The sequence below is a fragment of the Salvelinus alpinus genome, chromosome 36 (assembly GCF_045679555.1).
Source record: "Salvelinus alpinus chromosome 36, SLU_Salpinus.1, whole genome shotgun sequence".
Classification (NCBI taxonomy): Eukaryota; Metazoa; Chordata; class Actinopteri; order Salmoniformes; family Salmonidae; genus Salvelinus; species Salvelinus alpinus.
Window position 1 is genome coordinate 6,228,319 of NC_092121.1, and position 16,339 is coordinate 6,244,657.

At 42.2% G+C, this 16,339-nt stretch overlaps 1 protein-coding gene across 1 annotated transcript in view; it reads right to left on the reverse strand.

Annotated features, from left to right (window-relative positions):
* LOC139565045 (1-phosphatidylinositol 4,5-bisphosphate phosphodiesterase delta-3-A-like) overlaps nt 1-15,902 on the reverse strand; it is a 28,094-nt gene extending 12,192 nt beyond the window's left edge. The window contains exons 1-2 of the mRNA XM_071385058.1: nt 14,656-15,902; nt 5,167-5,334 (exon numbers count right to left, since the gene is read on the reverse strand). Of these exons, the coding sequence (XP_071241159.1) occupies nt 5,167-5,334; nt 14,656-14,749 (262 nt within the window). The 5' untranslated portion in view covers nt 14,750-15,902. The remainder of the gene's footprint in view (nt 1-5,166; nt 5,335-14,655) is intronic.
* Nucleotides 15,903-16,339: the final 437 nt, after the last annotated feature.

The following is a 16,339-nucleotide window of genomic DNA, read 5'->3' on the forward strand; positions in this document are numbered from 1 at the left end:
AGGCCAAAGAGTTCAATCTTGGTATCATCAGACCAGAGAATCTTGTTTCTCATTGTCTGAGAGTCCTATAGGTGCCTTTTGGAAAACTCCAAGTGGGTTGTCATGTGCCTTTTACTGAGGAGTGGCTTCCGTCTGGCCACACTGTCAACTTTGGGACCTTTATATAGACAGGTGTGTGCCTTTCCAAATCATGTCCAATCATTTGAATTTACCACAGGTGGACTCTAATCAAGTTGTAGAAACATCTCAAGGATGCTCAATGGAAACAGGATGCACCTGAGCTCAATTTCGAGTCTCATAGAAAAGGGTCTGAATACTTATGTAAATGAGGTATTTCCATTTTTAAAAATGAATACATTTGCGAAAATTTCTCAAAACCTGTTTTCGCTTTGTCATTATGTGGTATTGTGCGTAGATTGCTGAGATGTTTTTATTAAATCCATTGCTGTAACGTAGCAAAATGTGGAAAAGGTCAAGGAATCTGAGTACTTTCCGAATATACTGTGTATTTAGAGAGTTGGGCCAACTTGTAACATGTTGAATATTGCTCTAATTCCAGACATTCAGTGACATGGCATTGGTTACATATTCACCATGCGCTGTTAATGGGGAGCTAACATGGCTGCCATAGAATGCTGAAGAGTCATGTAAAATGCATCATAATTCCAAAAATCGCATTGGCCCAACTCTCTAAAGGCATGGCTCTGGCCTTATCCATTCCCCACAGCAGCGGGTGCTTCCTGGGTCCCCGAGGGACAGCGATGGGAGAGAACTGGGACCTAATCGGAATTCCATGACCGAGGAATAGTCCTTGCTGAAGTGACATAGTGGAGGGTGGATTGTGCAACGAGTGAAAGAGAGAGAACGAGAAAGAGGAGAAAGAGAGAGCGAACGAGCGGTAGAAAAAAAGAAAAGAGAGAGAGAGATGAAGGTAGAGAGAAAGAGAGCGTTACAAGGAGGTCATGCAATTACAACCTCCCATCAGCATTATCCCATTCTTAACCGTTGCCCCTCAGCTTGCCTCCCAGCCCAGGGTGTGTTAGGTTAGCAGCAGTGTTCTCAGACTCAGACTAGTGGGTGTTAGACGGTAGTAAGGAAGTGTTGTGTTCCACTTGAAGTGAACCACTGTGGCTCTATGCTGTCTGAGTCGACGTGATGAATGTACTCGCCTGACCTTGACATTCATAACCCGTCACAAAACACCTCATAAACCTTGTACTCGTTAACTGGACTTTGGAATTGAGTGGACATAAACTTGTCTGTGATGTTTCCACTCTGTGTTTGGTGGGTGTGTTTGCATGTGTGTCATCTAGGTCACTAGTATAATATGTTTGTACAGTGCGACTCGAAAATGAAAATAAAATCGGATTGACTCAGGCAACTCCAAAGCTCTAACGACCGACCGCCAGCACTAACTCGTAAAATGATGTGTCAGAGACATGTTTAAACTCTTTATATGACAATCTCAAAGATAGTAGTGTAGTAGTGGTGGTTGTTACGTCACGTCCAAACCCTGCAGTCATAAAAGAGGTTTACCCATTTGGTAGGGCTATATTCTGACACAAGTGTGCACGCACGCACACACACACACACTCATCCTTCGTCACTCATGCCAACAACAATAATTAGCCTGTGCCATCAGAGCCCTATGGGCAGGGCCAAGGAGCCCAATATTTGTCCTATGGAACATGGAGGGGCCAGAGCCATGGCCTCTCATTTACCGGAGGGATACTTCAAGAGCAATCTGAGAGGCAAACCCTGTAGGTGTAGATCTATTAAACTAGACTGAGATATACTACTGGTTTAGGAGGCCTGTGGACTCTAAGCGCTTCCCTGGCTGCCCACCTATCCCTCTCCTTAAACCATTGAACTTTGTATGTGTGTTTTTGGCTTTACTATTGTCACACCCTGGCCTTAGTTATCTTTGTTTTCATTATTATTTTAGTTAGGTCAGGATGTGACATGGGGAATGTATGTGTTTTGGTTTGTCTAGGGGTTTGTCCGTTTAATGGGTCAGTGTCTTGTCTAGGTGTTTGTATGTCTATGGCTGCCTAGATTGGTTCTCAATTAGAGGCAGCTGTGGTTTATTGTCTCTGATTGAGAGCCATATTTAAGGCAGCCATAGGCATTTGGGTTTTGTGGGTAATTGTCTATGTTGTACGTTTGTTGCTTGTGTTATGCACTTACGTCGTTAGCTTCACGGTCGTTTGTTGTTTTGTTTAGTTTGTTATCAGTGTTCGTTTCTTGTTTTTCCCTACTCTAAATAAAAGAGAATGTATTTTGCACACGCTGCGCCTTGGTCCTCTCTCTCTCCGCAAGACGATCGTGACAACTATCCTTGTGGGGACCATAACTCACAAGGATATCAAAAACAAGGAAGTTAGCACAATTGGGGACATTTTGCCAGTCCCCACAAGGAAAAAGGCTATTTTAGGCTTAGGGGTTAGGTTAAGGGTTAGAATTAGGGTTATGGGTTAGGTTTAAGAGTCAGGGTTATGTTTAGGGTTAGGGGTCCAGGAAAATAGGATTTTGAAAGGGAATAAATAGTTTGTTCCCCACAAGGATAGTAAAAGAAATGTGTGTATTTTTTTGTTGAACTATCCTTGTGGGTACCAGAAGTCCTCACAAGAATAGTAAAACAAGGAAAATTTGACATTTTGCCGGTCCCCATTAGAAAAAAATGCTATTTTAGGCTTAGGGGTTAGGTTTACAATTAGGGTTAGAATCAGGTTAGGGGTTAGGTTTACAATTAGGGTTAGAATCAGGTTAGGGGTTAGGTTTACAATTAGGGTTAGAATCAGGTTAGGGGTTAGGTTTACAATTAGGGTTAGAATCAGGTTAGGGGTTAGGTTTACAATTAGGGTTAGAATCAGGTTAGGGGTTAGGTTTACAATTAGGGTTAGAATCAGGTTAGGGGTTAGGTTTACAATTAGGGTTAGAATCAGGTTAGGGGTTAGGTTTACAATTAGGGTTAGAATCAGGTTAGGGGTTAGGTTTACAATTAGGGTTAGAATCAGGTTAGGGGTTAGGTTTACAATTAGGGTTAGAACCAGGTTAGCGGTTAGGTTTACAATTAGGGTTAGAACCAGGTTAGGGGTTAGGTTTACAATTAGGGTTAGAACCAGGTTAGGGGTTAGGTTTACAATTAGGGTTAGAACCAGGTTAGGGGTTAGGTTTACAATTAGGGTTAGAACCAGGTTAGGGGTTAGGTTTACAATTAGGGTTAGAATCAGGTTAGGGTTTAGGTTTACAATTAGGGTTAGAATCAGGTTAGGGGTTAGGTTTACAATTAGGGTTAGAATCAGGTTAGGGGTTAGGTTTACAATTAGGGTTAGAACCAGGTTAGGTTTACAATTAGGGTTAGAATCAGGTTAGGGGTTACGGTTAGGTTTAGGAGTTAGGTATAGTTTTAGGGTTAGGGTTAGGGTTAGGGGTTAAGGTTAGGCTTAGGGTTTAGCATAAGGTTAAGGTTAGGGTTATGGTTAGGTTAAGGTTAAGGTTAGGGTTAGATTTAGGGTTTAGGGAAAATAGGATTTTGGAAGGAAATCAATTATTTGGTCCCCAGAAGGATAGCGATATAAAACTGTGTGTGTGTGTGTGTGTGTGTGTGTGTGTGTGTGTGTGTGTGTGTGTGTGTGTGTGTGTGTGTGTGTGTGTGTGTGTGTGTGTGTGTGTGTGTGTGTGTGTGTGTGTGTGTGTGTGTGTGTGTGTGTGTGTGTGCATGAGAGAAAGGGGAAGCGGTCAAAAGTTTATGATTACAAATAGCTTTCCCACAGTTTAATGGGCCAAAACATCTAACATCTGTCAACATTTTCTCTCTTTTTCTTTAAGGGGATTGTAATCATTAGAGTACTAATATAAAGTGCCTGCTTCCCTTTCTGATTGGCCCATTGCCTGCAAAAGATTAGCTAGCTGAGGTAAGACAATATCTTGAGGCTAACGGATAACAAGTCTATGTACATTGTTTCTAATGCAGCTTTTATACCTCTTTGTAACAGTGGTTGACCAATGTGAACCTTCAGCATGTTTGGAGTTTCTGTGTGTACTATATGGATGCATTACTACAGGTGACACTGCCAAAATAAAGGAAACACCAACATAAATCGTGTTAATAGGGCGTTGGTCCACCACGAGCCAGAACAGCTTCAATGCACATTGGCATAGATTCTACAAGTGTCTGGAACTCTATTGGAGGGATAACAACACAATTCCTCATAAGAGAAATTCCATCAGTTGATGTTTTGTTGATGGAAACACTGTCTCAGGCGCCGCTCCAGAATCTCCCATAAGTGTTCAATTGGGTTGAGATGTGGTGTCCATGGAATATGGTTTAACACGTTTTAACGCTCATCAAACCTCGTGCCCTGTATGTAGATGGGGACATGGTAGGCAAAATAACAGCATACTGAGCATTTTATACATGACCCTAAGCATGATGGGATGTTAACTGCTTTCAATATACCTTGTATCCCTCATTTACTCAAGTGTTTCCATTATTTTGGCAGTTACCTGTATCATACAATTACACAGGTTATAGCATCTGACTTAAGTCCTGGCTCACAGCATAATATCCCTTTAATTATTTACAGGGAAATGTAGACAGGAAGGCATTATTGTTGGCCAACATGAAAAGCCTGAACGGTTTAGGACAAAGAGCTGGCTAAATTAGTCTACTGAATCAGGTCTAAGAGGAGGGTTGAATAGACTACAACAAGGGACTGTGCTTGTGGAAGTCCTGTTCGTTTGTTTATACATGATTATGTTCTTGTATATAGCCTTCCCTTCATTCAAAGCTACTTTTCCTAATCTGATATCGGTTAAGTTTCCTTTCCAACTATTGCAAAAGCCTCAGATCCTGAAAATCAAAAAAAAAAAAACATCCTCCTCTCGTGACCACTCCCTAGCCTTCTTCTCAATCTACACCTACCCTCTACCTCCCCTTTCCCTTAATCCACACCCTTATCCTTTCTCCTCCTCTTCCCTTATGCCTCCTTTTCTCCTCACCCACCCCTCTCTTTTCTCTCCCCCTCCCCATACCTATTCTTTTCTCCTCTTCGATCCCTCTCTTTTCTTTCCTCCTTCCCCATACCTCCCCTTTCCCCTCATCTACCCCCCTCCTCCTCTGGCCCCTCCCTCCACCCCTCCGTCACCCCATTGTATACTCACAGGTCTGTTGTGCCTTGGCCTTGCGGGAGCTCTTGGTGGACTCACACCACACGGTGACCCCGTCCTCCAGCAGACGCAGGCTGCGGCTCTTCTGCCACCTCTGGGAGCGTACCTTCACCATGTTGGAACCGTGCATCATCGCACGGACATCCTCATCATCCAGCACCCCTGGAAACACACACACACAGTCAAATACACTGTTACACACTTTTAGGTAACGTGCAGTGTCACTGAATTTTCCGGTATGATGTAATGTAGTGTGTCACTGACACTGTGTCATTGTTGAACACACCCTCCAAGTCCTTATTTCATTCACTCTAGTCTAATTCAATGTTAGGCCATCCACACCAAGCTCCACTGGCAGTTCATTGAGAGTTCAGTCTGTCTGCTCTACTGTCGTAAATGTCAGTAGAATTCTATGAGCCATGTTCCTTCTTGGCCTTCTCTCGTCATGCTATTGCAGTAAAATGACTGTGACGCTTATTTTGTAGTATAGGGACTCAAACACTCAATATCATGTCAGGATGAAAACGGAGGGTTCGGAGTTATTTATGGGTGGGAAAAAACAGGTTTGCTAACAAACCAGTCAAGCACAACCCATTTCAAGATCTCTACTGTGGTTGTATTGTGTGTCGAGGGCTTGGCACCAGTAGGGCGTTCCAGGGATGACTCACTCACCTTTCTACATACAGCAGGCATCTTCCTTTGGAAGCACCACAGCCATGACTCACAAACACAGGCCATGATCTCATAATTACGGCCTAAACTTTGTTTTATATACAAACCCCTGAAAAGGAGCAACACTGAAACAAGGTTGACATTCAGGTTACTGAAGCAGGAAATCACCACAGAATCTAATGAATGTGAGTTAGAACTCGTTGTTTATTTCCCAGCATGCAGTATAAGCCAAGCCAGACTTTGGAACTCTGCACAGCAAAGGAAGAAGTGGAATGCTAGGATTTGAAACGAATGCCAATGTTCCAAAGATGAATCTTCCTCACAGGCCAGAGGCAGTCCAACGGAGAACTGGAAAGGGGGATTTCATGGAAAATGAGGGGTTTACAGAGCTGCAGAAACAGATTGTCACAAATAACTAGCTAGTCAGTGAGTCTGGAGTTGCAGCAGCTCATCTAGGCAGGGAAACCTATCTCCGCTAATGGTTATTTGATACTAATGTGATTCACAGATACAGCCTGCTATCCCTGACGTGCATGTCACAAGGGACCTTTTAGAGAAAAACCAACCTCCAACATCAGAAATGTTGAGCAGCTTTATCATCTATGTTAATAATAAGAGCAGAGTAAACAGACAAATATGGAAAATGGAGAGGAAAGATCGGCAGAGTTGTAATAAGACATGCACCGTCACGTTGTAAGTGTACACGGTATTGTGTACTTGGAACTGCATTCAGACACTATTGAAAAGAAAGAGATAGTATTTTCTCTGTTTCTCCGTCTGACAGTTGGATGCCTCTTTGGTTCTCTGCAGTAGGTGAATGGGACCTCGTACACTGTTCAACTGTGTATTCGACTTCAAAAGAGGATTTCAAAGGAATGCTCTGAAAGAAACTCTCTCCCGTACTCCCAAACTCCCTCCCTTTCCTCCTCTCTTCTCTAAGTCTCTCAAGTATACCCTCAAAGATTTATTTCAAAAACTGTTTCCATGGATGCCCTCATCTATTATTTCTCTTGAATCAGCTAAAATCCCTTTCAGAGTTCTTTATACTGCCAATGCCATGCCAGTCTCTGACTGAGCTCATCACAGGCTTCCAGAGCTGGCCTCTATTCACGATAAAGTGCACTACTTTTGTCCAGGGCCCATAGTAGTACCAAAAGTAGTGCACTATAGGGAATAGGGTGCCATTTGGGTCGCAGACGCAGGCTATGAGAGACAGTACACCATGAGCAGCTCAGTGCTCTCACCCACTCCCCTCCCCCCTATTCCTCTCCCCCTAAGTAGAAAAGAGGGGAAGCAAACTGAGCCCAGCCATGTCTCTCTCTCTCTCCAGCCGTTGGTCAAACACAAAGAGAACCCTCCTCCTCCCCAACCCCAAGCCTCCACCATAACAACCGTGTTTGACACAGTCAGTCACCAAGCTGTTACCACATGCCAGGAATTCCCACAGGCTGAGCACTGAGCACAAGGACCCTATTAACAGCAGGTCAGTGACAATGCTAAGCTATCCTAACGGACCTGTGTTCTCGCTCTGCCCATCCTCACACCACTAACCCCAACCCTTATGAGCCTGTTAAATTATTATTCCTGGACCTACTGTTGTCATCTCACTGACTTCAACCCTATTATTTCTTCTCTGTCCCGTCCCTATACCTCCCCATCCAGGAATACGTATATGGAAAATCTGTGCACATGGGTACATATGCAAATGTTCAGGGATGCTGGATACCCCCACCGCCGACCGAGCCGAGAGTTTTAGTATCAAGCCCTCCTCACCTTGACAACAGCATTACAGACATGTTATATGCTAAGAGAGACCTGTCCATACAGTAATACTGCTGTAATGAAGCACATGTGGGCATGAGGGGAGAAAGAGGAGGCTTTGAGGCCCATGAGCTGGGTACTCTGTTCATCACAGCTCCGACAGCACGCCGAGGATAATTTTGTTGACACGCACTTTGGGCCGGCAAATTGGGCAAGCATAACAACCTGGCTGGCTAGCAACGATAAAAAGGTATATGAAACCAAACACACAACGAGATGGGGGTTCTGAACAGAGGGAGAGGGAAAGAAGGAAATATATCATTACAACAGCAGAAGGAGTGAAGCGGAAACAGAAGGAATTAACTACAAAATAAAAGGTTGGGATATGGAGGAGTGAGACTCGGACATAAGTACGAGGGTGAAGATACAGAGAGAATAGAAAAGGACATTTCTGGGCATTGTTAGACCTAATACCCTAAGACACAGCCAGGTGTCTCAGGGGTAAAACAGAGAACCAATTCTAACATGGGATCGTTCATTTGTTATAAACATAAGTCAACATGTAGTCCATTTGATGTTGGAGAATCACAAGCCCAGTCTCAGACTTCATCTTTCGCTCTCCATGTCTGTCTGTGGAACTAAGTACAGGACCCCATGGGACCTGCTGTGAACATAGGTGACGTGTTGCATTGATTCTAGGTAAGAAATGAGCCAACTGAGGTCGAAACAGCAGTGTTGAACTCAATCGAATCAATGCTCTCGGACACAGACTGGGACCGAAGCCAAGGAAAACGTTGAGCCCTGATAAGGAGAGAAGGGCACATCAAAGAATGGGACTGCTAGACTGAGAGGGTTGATTTTCTGAGATCACACCAATAAACCACCATATATCCATTTTCAGAAATGTTGGCAAATTAACTTTTGATGTTTAAAGAAATGATGAAAGAGATTGGTGTGTTTTTTCACTATCTAATCCTGGCATGGGATTGTTCAATACAGACATGTATTTGTTTAAAATATAGAGCATTTGGAAAGTATTCAGACCCCTTGACTTTTTCCACATTTTGTTACGTTACAGCCTTATTCTAAATATTGTATAAAAATAAGGGAAAAACTGTTTTAAAAACATTTTTGCAAATGTATTCAAAATAAAAAACTGAAATATCACATTTACATAAGTATTCAGACCCTTTTCTCAGTACTTTGTTGAAGCACCTTTGGCAGTGATTACAGCATCAAGTCTTCTTGGGTATGACGCTACACGCTTGGCACACCTGTATTTGGGGAGTTTCTCCCATTCTTTTCTGCAGATCTTCTCAAGCTCTGTCAGGTTGGATGGGTAGCGTTCCTGCACAGCTATTTTTAGCTTTCCCCAGAGATGATCGATTGGGTTCAAGTTCGGGCTCTGGCTGGGCCACTCAAGGACATTCAGAGACTTGTACCGAAGCCACTCCTGCATTGTCTTGGCTTTGCGCTTTGGGTCGTTGTCCTGTTGGAATGTGAACCGTCATCCCAGTCTGAGGTCCTGAGCGCTGTGGAGCAGGATTTCATCAATATACTCTCTGTACTTTGCTCCGTTCATCTTTGCCTCGATCCTGACTAGTCTCCCAGTCCCTGCCGCTGAAAAACATCCCTACAGCATGATGGGGTGCCAGGTTTCCTCCAGACGTCAGGCTTGGCATTCAGGCCAAAGAATTCAATCTTGGTATCATCAGACCAGAGAATCTTGTTTCTCATGGTCTGAGAGTCTTTAGGTGCCTTTTGGCAAACTCCAAGTGGGTTGTCATGTGCCTTCTACTGAGGAGTGGCTTCCGTCTGGCCACTCCACCATAAAGGCCTGATTGGTGGAGTGCTGCAGATCTGGTTGTCCTTCTGGATGGTTCTCCCATCTCCACAGAGGAACTCTAGAACTCTAGACCAACGGGTTTTTGGTCACCTCCCTGACCAAGGCCCTTCACCTCCCTGGAGGCCACTGTGCTCTTGAGGACCTTCAATGCTTCAGAAATGTTTTGGTACCCTTCCCCAGATCTGTTCCTCACACAATCCTGTCTCGGAGCTCTACGGACAATTCCTTCGACCTCATGGCTTGGTTTTCGCTCTGACCTGCACTGTCAACTGTGGGACCTTATATAGCCAGGTGTGTGCCTTTCCGAATCATGTCTAATCAATCGAATTTACCACAGGTGGACTTCAATCAAGTTGTAGAAACATCTTAAGGATGATCAATGGAAACAGGATGCACCTGAGCTCAATTCTGAGTCTCATTTCAAAGGGTCTGAATACTTACGTAAATAAGGTATTTTTGTTCTTTATTTTTAATACATTTGCAAAAATGTCTAAAAAACTGTTTTTCGCTTCGTCATTATGGGGTATTGTGTGTAGATTGCTGAGGATTTCTTTTTTTAAATCCATTTTAGCATAAGGCTGTAACGTAACAAAATGTGGAAAAAAGTCAAGGGGTCTGAATACTTTCTGAACGCACTGTATATTCATCACATATATGAACATTCCATTCCAGCTAAACAACAGATATAGTGTTTGGCCAAAAAACAAACATTTTCATACACATCTAAAATTGATGAATTAAAAATCAAAGATCTATTTTACACACACATGAAGGTACCTATAAGCAATCATTTCTGATGAAAAAACACAAATGTGAAAAATTGGTGGATATAGCGTTTTTGAAATAAACTTTTTGTTCTACTGCAGCAAATCAAATCCTCAATACACAACCATAAATTGCAACTTCCCCACTGTAAAATGATCGCAACTTTTTAATTGACATTTACGTTTTACCTCATAGTTATACCACATAAAGTGAGTTGTGTTTAACTTGGAGCGAAGGAAAAATGCCACAGACCACGCAAGACAACATTGATCCTATCAAATCAATTTTTATTGGTCGCATACACATATTTACCAGGTGTTATTGCGGGAGTAGTAAATTGTTTGTCAAAAAGCAGGTCATGTCATATGATGTCAACCAAACCAAAACAGCTCATTAAATTCTCATATGATCATATAGGCGAGGGATCGTCGACTAGATTCAGCTGCGAGAGAATTTTATCTTGAGCGGAGGGTCAGGGGGTTGGAACATAATAACAAATCATTTATGGACTTCAAATTGACCACAAGAAGCCCAAACAGATTACTAAAACATAATCACTTTAAACCTTGTTTACATTTGTATACAATCACTTATACAGTATCTCTATAATATGAGTGAAAATCCTTTGGAACAGATTTCCAAAATCAAAATCACTTGGAGCTGATTCGCCAGTCTTCTTACAATATTTTATGTCCAACAATAAAAAGATAAAGATATAGCCTATGTACTAACTAGAATATACCAAACTGCAACACTTGGCAAACACAGGCATCGATATGTGTTAATACATGTGTGGCTGATATTGCAGTCTCTCTGCAGCCAGACAGTATGCATCTGCTGGGTTCACGACATTTGGAGAAAACCTTTGACCCCTAACATTTGAAAAACACACGGCCACTGGGAACTAGGTCTATGGAAACATTACTTTGTCAACATACTCTTCTTCTCCGCCATTTGGAAAGCGTGTCTTCACACATACCTTAAACAAATCACCCTACCCTAAAGATTCCATACTACTACTAAATGCTATTTCACATGCTGGCAAAAGAGGGTGAAGTTAATAAATGGTGAATAACTCATGGTAGTTCTGTTTCCCTTATAGAGTATAATGGGGAAATATCCATAATGTCAGAGACATTGTAATAAAAAGCGTATTGTTTTTAAATGCAGGTTCTCCTTTGGTGTGACTTAAGCTGTCCTCGATTTGATGTGCCAAAACAGCTTGTGAGAGGTCATGAAGTCCCAGAGCTGCAAGGCCAGTAGCACTTCTGAACTCCTGCATTCCAGCCAGTTACAGACACAACCATCTGATACTGTTAGTTTGGTCTGTCATGACGAACAGGACCTCGTGCATGGAGAATCTATGGAGTTAGTGTTAGGATTAGGGTTAGGCATCCCACAAATCATTCAATGGCAAAGGTCAATTCCCACCAGGATGCAAAATAGCTAATTAAAAAGTGTTTCAGGTTAGTGTAGTCACATTCTGTGATAGCACAGGTCAGAGTGCTAATCTCAGAGGCTTTCAAAACAAGAAGAAGTCATAGAACCCCTTGGTCATAGAACCAAGTCTGACATACACTACCGTTCAAAAGTTTGGGGTCACTCAGAAATGTCCTTGTTTTTGAAAGAAAAACACATTTTTTGTCCATTTAAAATAACATCAAATTGATCAGAAATAGAGTGTAGACATTGTTAATGTTGTAAATGACTATTGTAGCTGGAAACGGCAGATTTTTTTATGGAATATCTACATAGGTGTACAGAGGCCCATTATCAGCCTCTGGGATGCTGGCCTTCTAGGCAGAGTTGCAAAGATAAAGCCATATCTCAGACTGGCTAATAAAAAGAAAAGATTAAGATGGGCAAAAGAACACAGACACTGGACAGTGGAACTCTGCCTAGAGGTCAGCATCCCGGAGTCACCTCTTCACTGTTGACGTTGAGACTGATGTTTTTCGCGTACTATTTAATGAAGCTGCCAGTTGAGGACTTGTGAGGCATCTGTTTCTCAAACTAGACACTCTAATGTACTTGTCCTCTTGCTCAGTTGTGCACCGGGGCCTCCCACTCCTCTTTCTATTCTGGTTAGAGCCAGTTTGCTCTGTTCTGTGAAGGGAGTAGTACACAGCATTGTAAGAGATCTTCAGTTTCTTGGCAATTTCTCGCATGGAATAGCCTTCATTTCTCAGAACAAGAATAGACTGACGAGTTTCAGAAGAAAGTTCTTTGTTTCTGGCCATTTTGAGCCTGTAATCGATCCGACAAATGCTGATGCTCCAGATACTCAACTAGTCTAAAGAAGGCCAGTTTAATTGCTTCTTTAATCAGAACAGCAGTTTTCAACTGTGCTAACATAATTGCAAAAGGGTTTTCTAATGATCAATTAGCATTTTAAAATGATAAACTTGGATTAGCTAATACAATGTGCCATTGGAACACAGGAGTGATGGTTGCTGATAATGGGCCGCTGTACACCTATGTAGATGTTCCATTAAAAATCAGCCGTTTCCAGCTACAATAGTCATTTACAACATTAACAATGTCTACACTGTATTTCTGATCAATTTGATGTTATTTTAATGGACAACAAAAATGTGCTTTTCTTTCAAAAACAAGGACATTTCTAAGTGACCCCAAGCTTTTGAACGGTAGTGTATGTTTAAATTGAAACAGTGTTATCTTGTGGAACCCATCTCAATTTGATGTCTTAATGAATGGTAGGGAAAAAAACTGTCAAGTATATTTCTAAGGTTTATAAATTGTTGTTAGATCATATGCTAGTAGACACAGATGTTACTAGATTGAAATGGGAACAAGATTTACAGGTTGAAATAAGCAGAGAAGTTATATCTGTTTGAAAGCACACACAATGTTCCTACAACCTCAGACACAAGCTCCAGAAAAACTTCACAAAATGAATGCTGAAATGTCTTTCCCTTGTTGGTGCTGTAAGAGGCAAAAGGGTAATTTTTAATCACATGTTTTGGTTAGCAAGCACATGCAATCTTATTTCAATGTTTTGGGAATCCGTAATCAGCACAATTTCAAAATGTTTACAGATTTCTATCCCTCTCATGCCCAGCTTGTGTTTGTTTGGGACTAACGAACCAGATCCATGGAACAGGAATCAGAAAAAAATAGATTGATCTGTCTGTGCTCGTGGCAAAGAAATCCATAACATTATTCTTGAAATCAGATATTACTCCTAATTAAACACACTGGCTAAATTAAATATCTAGCTACATCTGTTTGGACAAGATTTTCTATAACCACATATATGGCCTTCCCACATCCCATTCATGGCAATAAGGGCGAATAAATAATGAGTGACATGTTTATTCATTAATTTTTTTTTTGTGTTGATGGTTTTGTTGGTCTGATTGTATGCATTGCTGTACTTTTTTAGGTACTGTACTAGCGAGCATCTGTGTGTATGCAACACATGGGGGGGTGAAAAACATGTATTATTTCATTAACTGTATCATGCATTGTGGTGAAATTGTACTGACACATGCTAATAAATACATAGAGTATATACACAACACAAGAAGACGGAGCGTGCGTGTTACATGTAAATACACACATACATAGTATGACATGGTTCTGTCGTCTAGACTGACAGATATCCAGAGGCTTTACATGGACTTTGACAGGTGCTCTGTCCATCCTCAGCAGTTCTCTATTTTAGTTGAGGTGTGACCGTCAGCTAAGGGGGTTGGGGCATGGTGAGAGGGTGGTGGGAGAGCTAGGCACAGGGTCAAAGATGTTCACTGGTAAGTGTGTGTGGGAGTGGGGTGGAGAGCCTGAATCACAAGTGGGTCAGTGAGCTGTCGGACACCACACAAACACATGACCACTTGTCAGCACCCACACACTCTCCACTTGAGTTGACCTCTCTTTTCACACAGTGTGTGTGCGTGTGTGTGCGTGTGTGTGTGTGTGCGTGTGTGCGTGTGTGTGTTTACAAAGACCATTGCATCAGTGGATTTCAAGCAATAGTATATTTCGTTTAGCAGAACTGATTACTGCCAACGCCAAGGCATATTGTTCACCATTTATCTTCCTTGCATTATAAGTTGTCAATGAGAAGAAGTCTTCATTTCCATATTTAAACATTCAATGCCTCCTGATAACTTGGTAAAATAAGCACTGATGCCAATTGATGTGGAACGCAATAGCCTAACTGTCATTAACCTTACCTTACCCTGCACTGATTTATTTCCCCTTATGGACCAGAGCAACACACAAATACACAGGAAAATAATAGTAATAACTAGTCAAAAAATCAACAGTTGTAAAATGTAACTTTTTTTTAAAGGCAAAGCTGAACTACGTGCTCTTATATCTGTTGTATCAAAATTAAACAAGATTCAAGGAAACAAATGAAAGTAGTTTTGACAGAAGAAACGTTTTTAACCTGAGAGTCACTATTCTCTTACCCAGTTTCCTAAGTGGGTCCTGCGCCTTGGGTTGGGATTCCACTGCCTTGGGTTCATGGTGCGCGGCAGTAGGTTTCTTGCTCCTGCCCAACATGATGCAAGTTCCAATGCCGTCCTCGTTGTAGTTTCCTGTCTGTGGCTCTCTTGACTGATATGAAAAAGTCAGGAGTATGTATTGGTGGAGCGCAAATTCCCAGTACAGGTGCCGTTTTTCAACTCTTCCGCAAGTCTTGAGTTGTGTGTTTCTCCGTTGCGTCACCAGGATAGCGCGCTACATTAATTCATTCCCTTTCCATGTGAAGTCCCTCTCAGCATGATTTAATAGCAGTGCGTAATCTGAGTCCAGCTAAGGGCGCAGAAACTCTTGAAAACTATACCCACTGACACAAACACAAATCACTTGTACCCACAGTCACATGTTCATATAGTCTGCCTGGCTATAGCCGTTCTTTTAACATTGCAGCCTATCAGGGGCATTGTGGTCATGGCCAAAATAAAGTTTAACAATCTCACTGATCTATTTCATAGGTAGGGTCTATTATTATGTTTTACCAATGACAGTCACTATTCTCTTACCCAGCTACCTAAATGGGTCCTGCGACTTGGGTTGGGATCCCACTGCCTTGGGTTCATGGTGCGCGGCGGTAGGAGGTTTCTTGCTCCTACCCAACATGATGCAAGTTCCAATGCCGTCCTCGTTGTGGTTTCCTGTCTGTGGCTCTCTTGACTGATATGAAAAAGTCAGGGGTATGTATTGGTGGAGCGCAAATTCCCAGTGCAGGTTCCGTTTTTTAAAACTCTTCCGCAAGTCTTGAGTTTCGTGTTTCTCAGCTGCGTCACCAGGAGAACGCTCTACAGTAATTAATTCCCATGTGAAGTCCCTCACGGCGTGATTTAATAGCTGTACGTAATCTGAGTCCAGCCAAGGGCGCCGAAACTCTTGAAAACTATACCCACTGACACAAATCAAATCATTAATTGTACCCACAGTCACATGCCTACTTTCTTTTAACATAGAACGTATCAGGGGCAATGTGGTCATGGCCAAATGAAAGTTTCACAATCTAACTGACCTATTTCATAGGCAGGGTCTATTATTAATGTATTTGAATCGATCTAATAGCCTAGCCTACACTTCACGATTCATGAAGAATTGTAATTAATCCTATATCCTACAATCTGCATTTATTTAGTGTTCTTTAGCGCAGTTCCTCAGTCCAAAATGACGGGTGAAATAAAGCAGTGTTTCGCACTCCAAACACAGGCTCGTCACACTACGTTTTTGCGTTACTACATCCATCCACTGACACACACAGCGCCACCCACCTGCAGTCAACGTTCGAAGTCTTATCACTGGGCGCCACCTAGCGGTTATATATGGTTGTACAAATATGTTATCGCAACCCCATTATGGGTGGGTGGGGTGTAGGCAGGAAATACTAAAGTATGAACGCCGCTGTCTTGAGAATAATGTATAATCTGGCTATTGCTTTATTACAACAAAATGCAGTTACATAATTCAAGCAAAGTGCCAAAGTGCACAAACCTTATACATTGAATATGCCTCTAACACAATGATTAAACAGTTTCGTAATATCGCAGAGGCTGCAAGTAGCCTGGCCTACTTCTGAAGACAAAGCTATTTCTATAGCCTATCCTGCTGTTCTCTTCAAAGCCAGGCTGC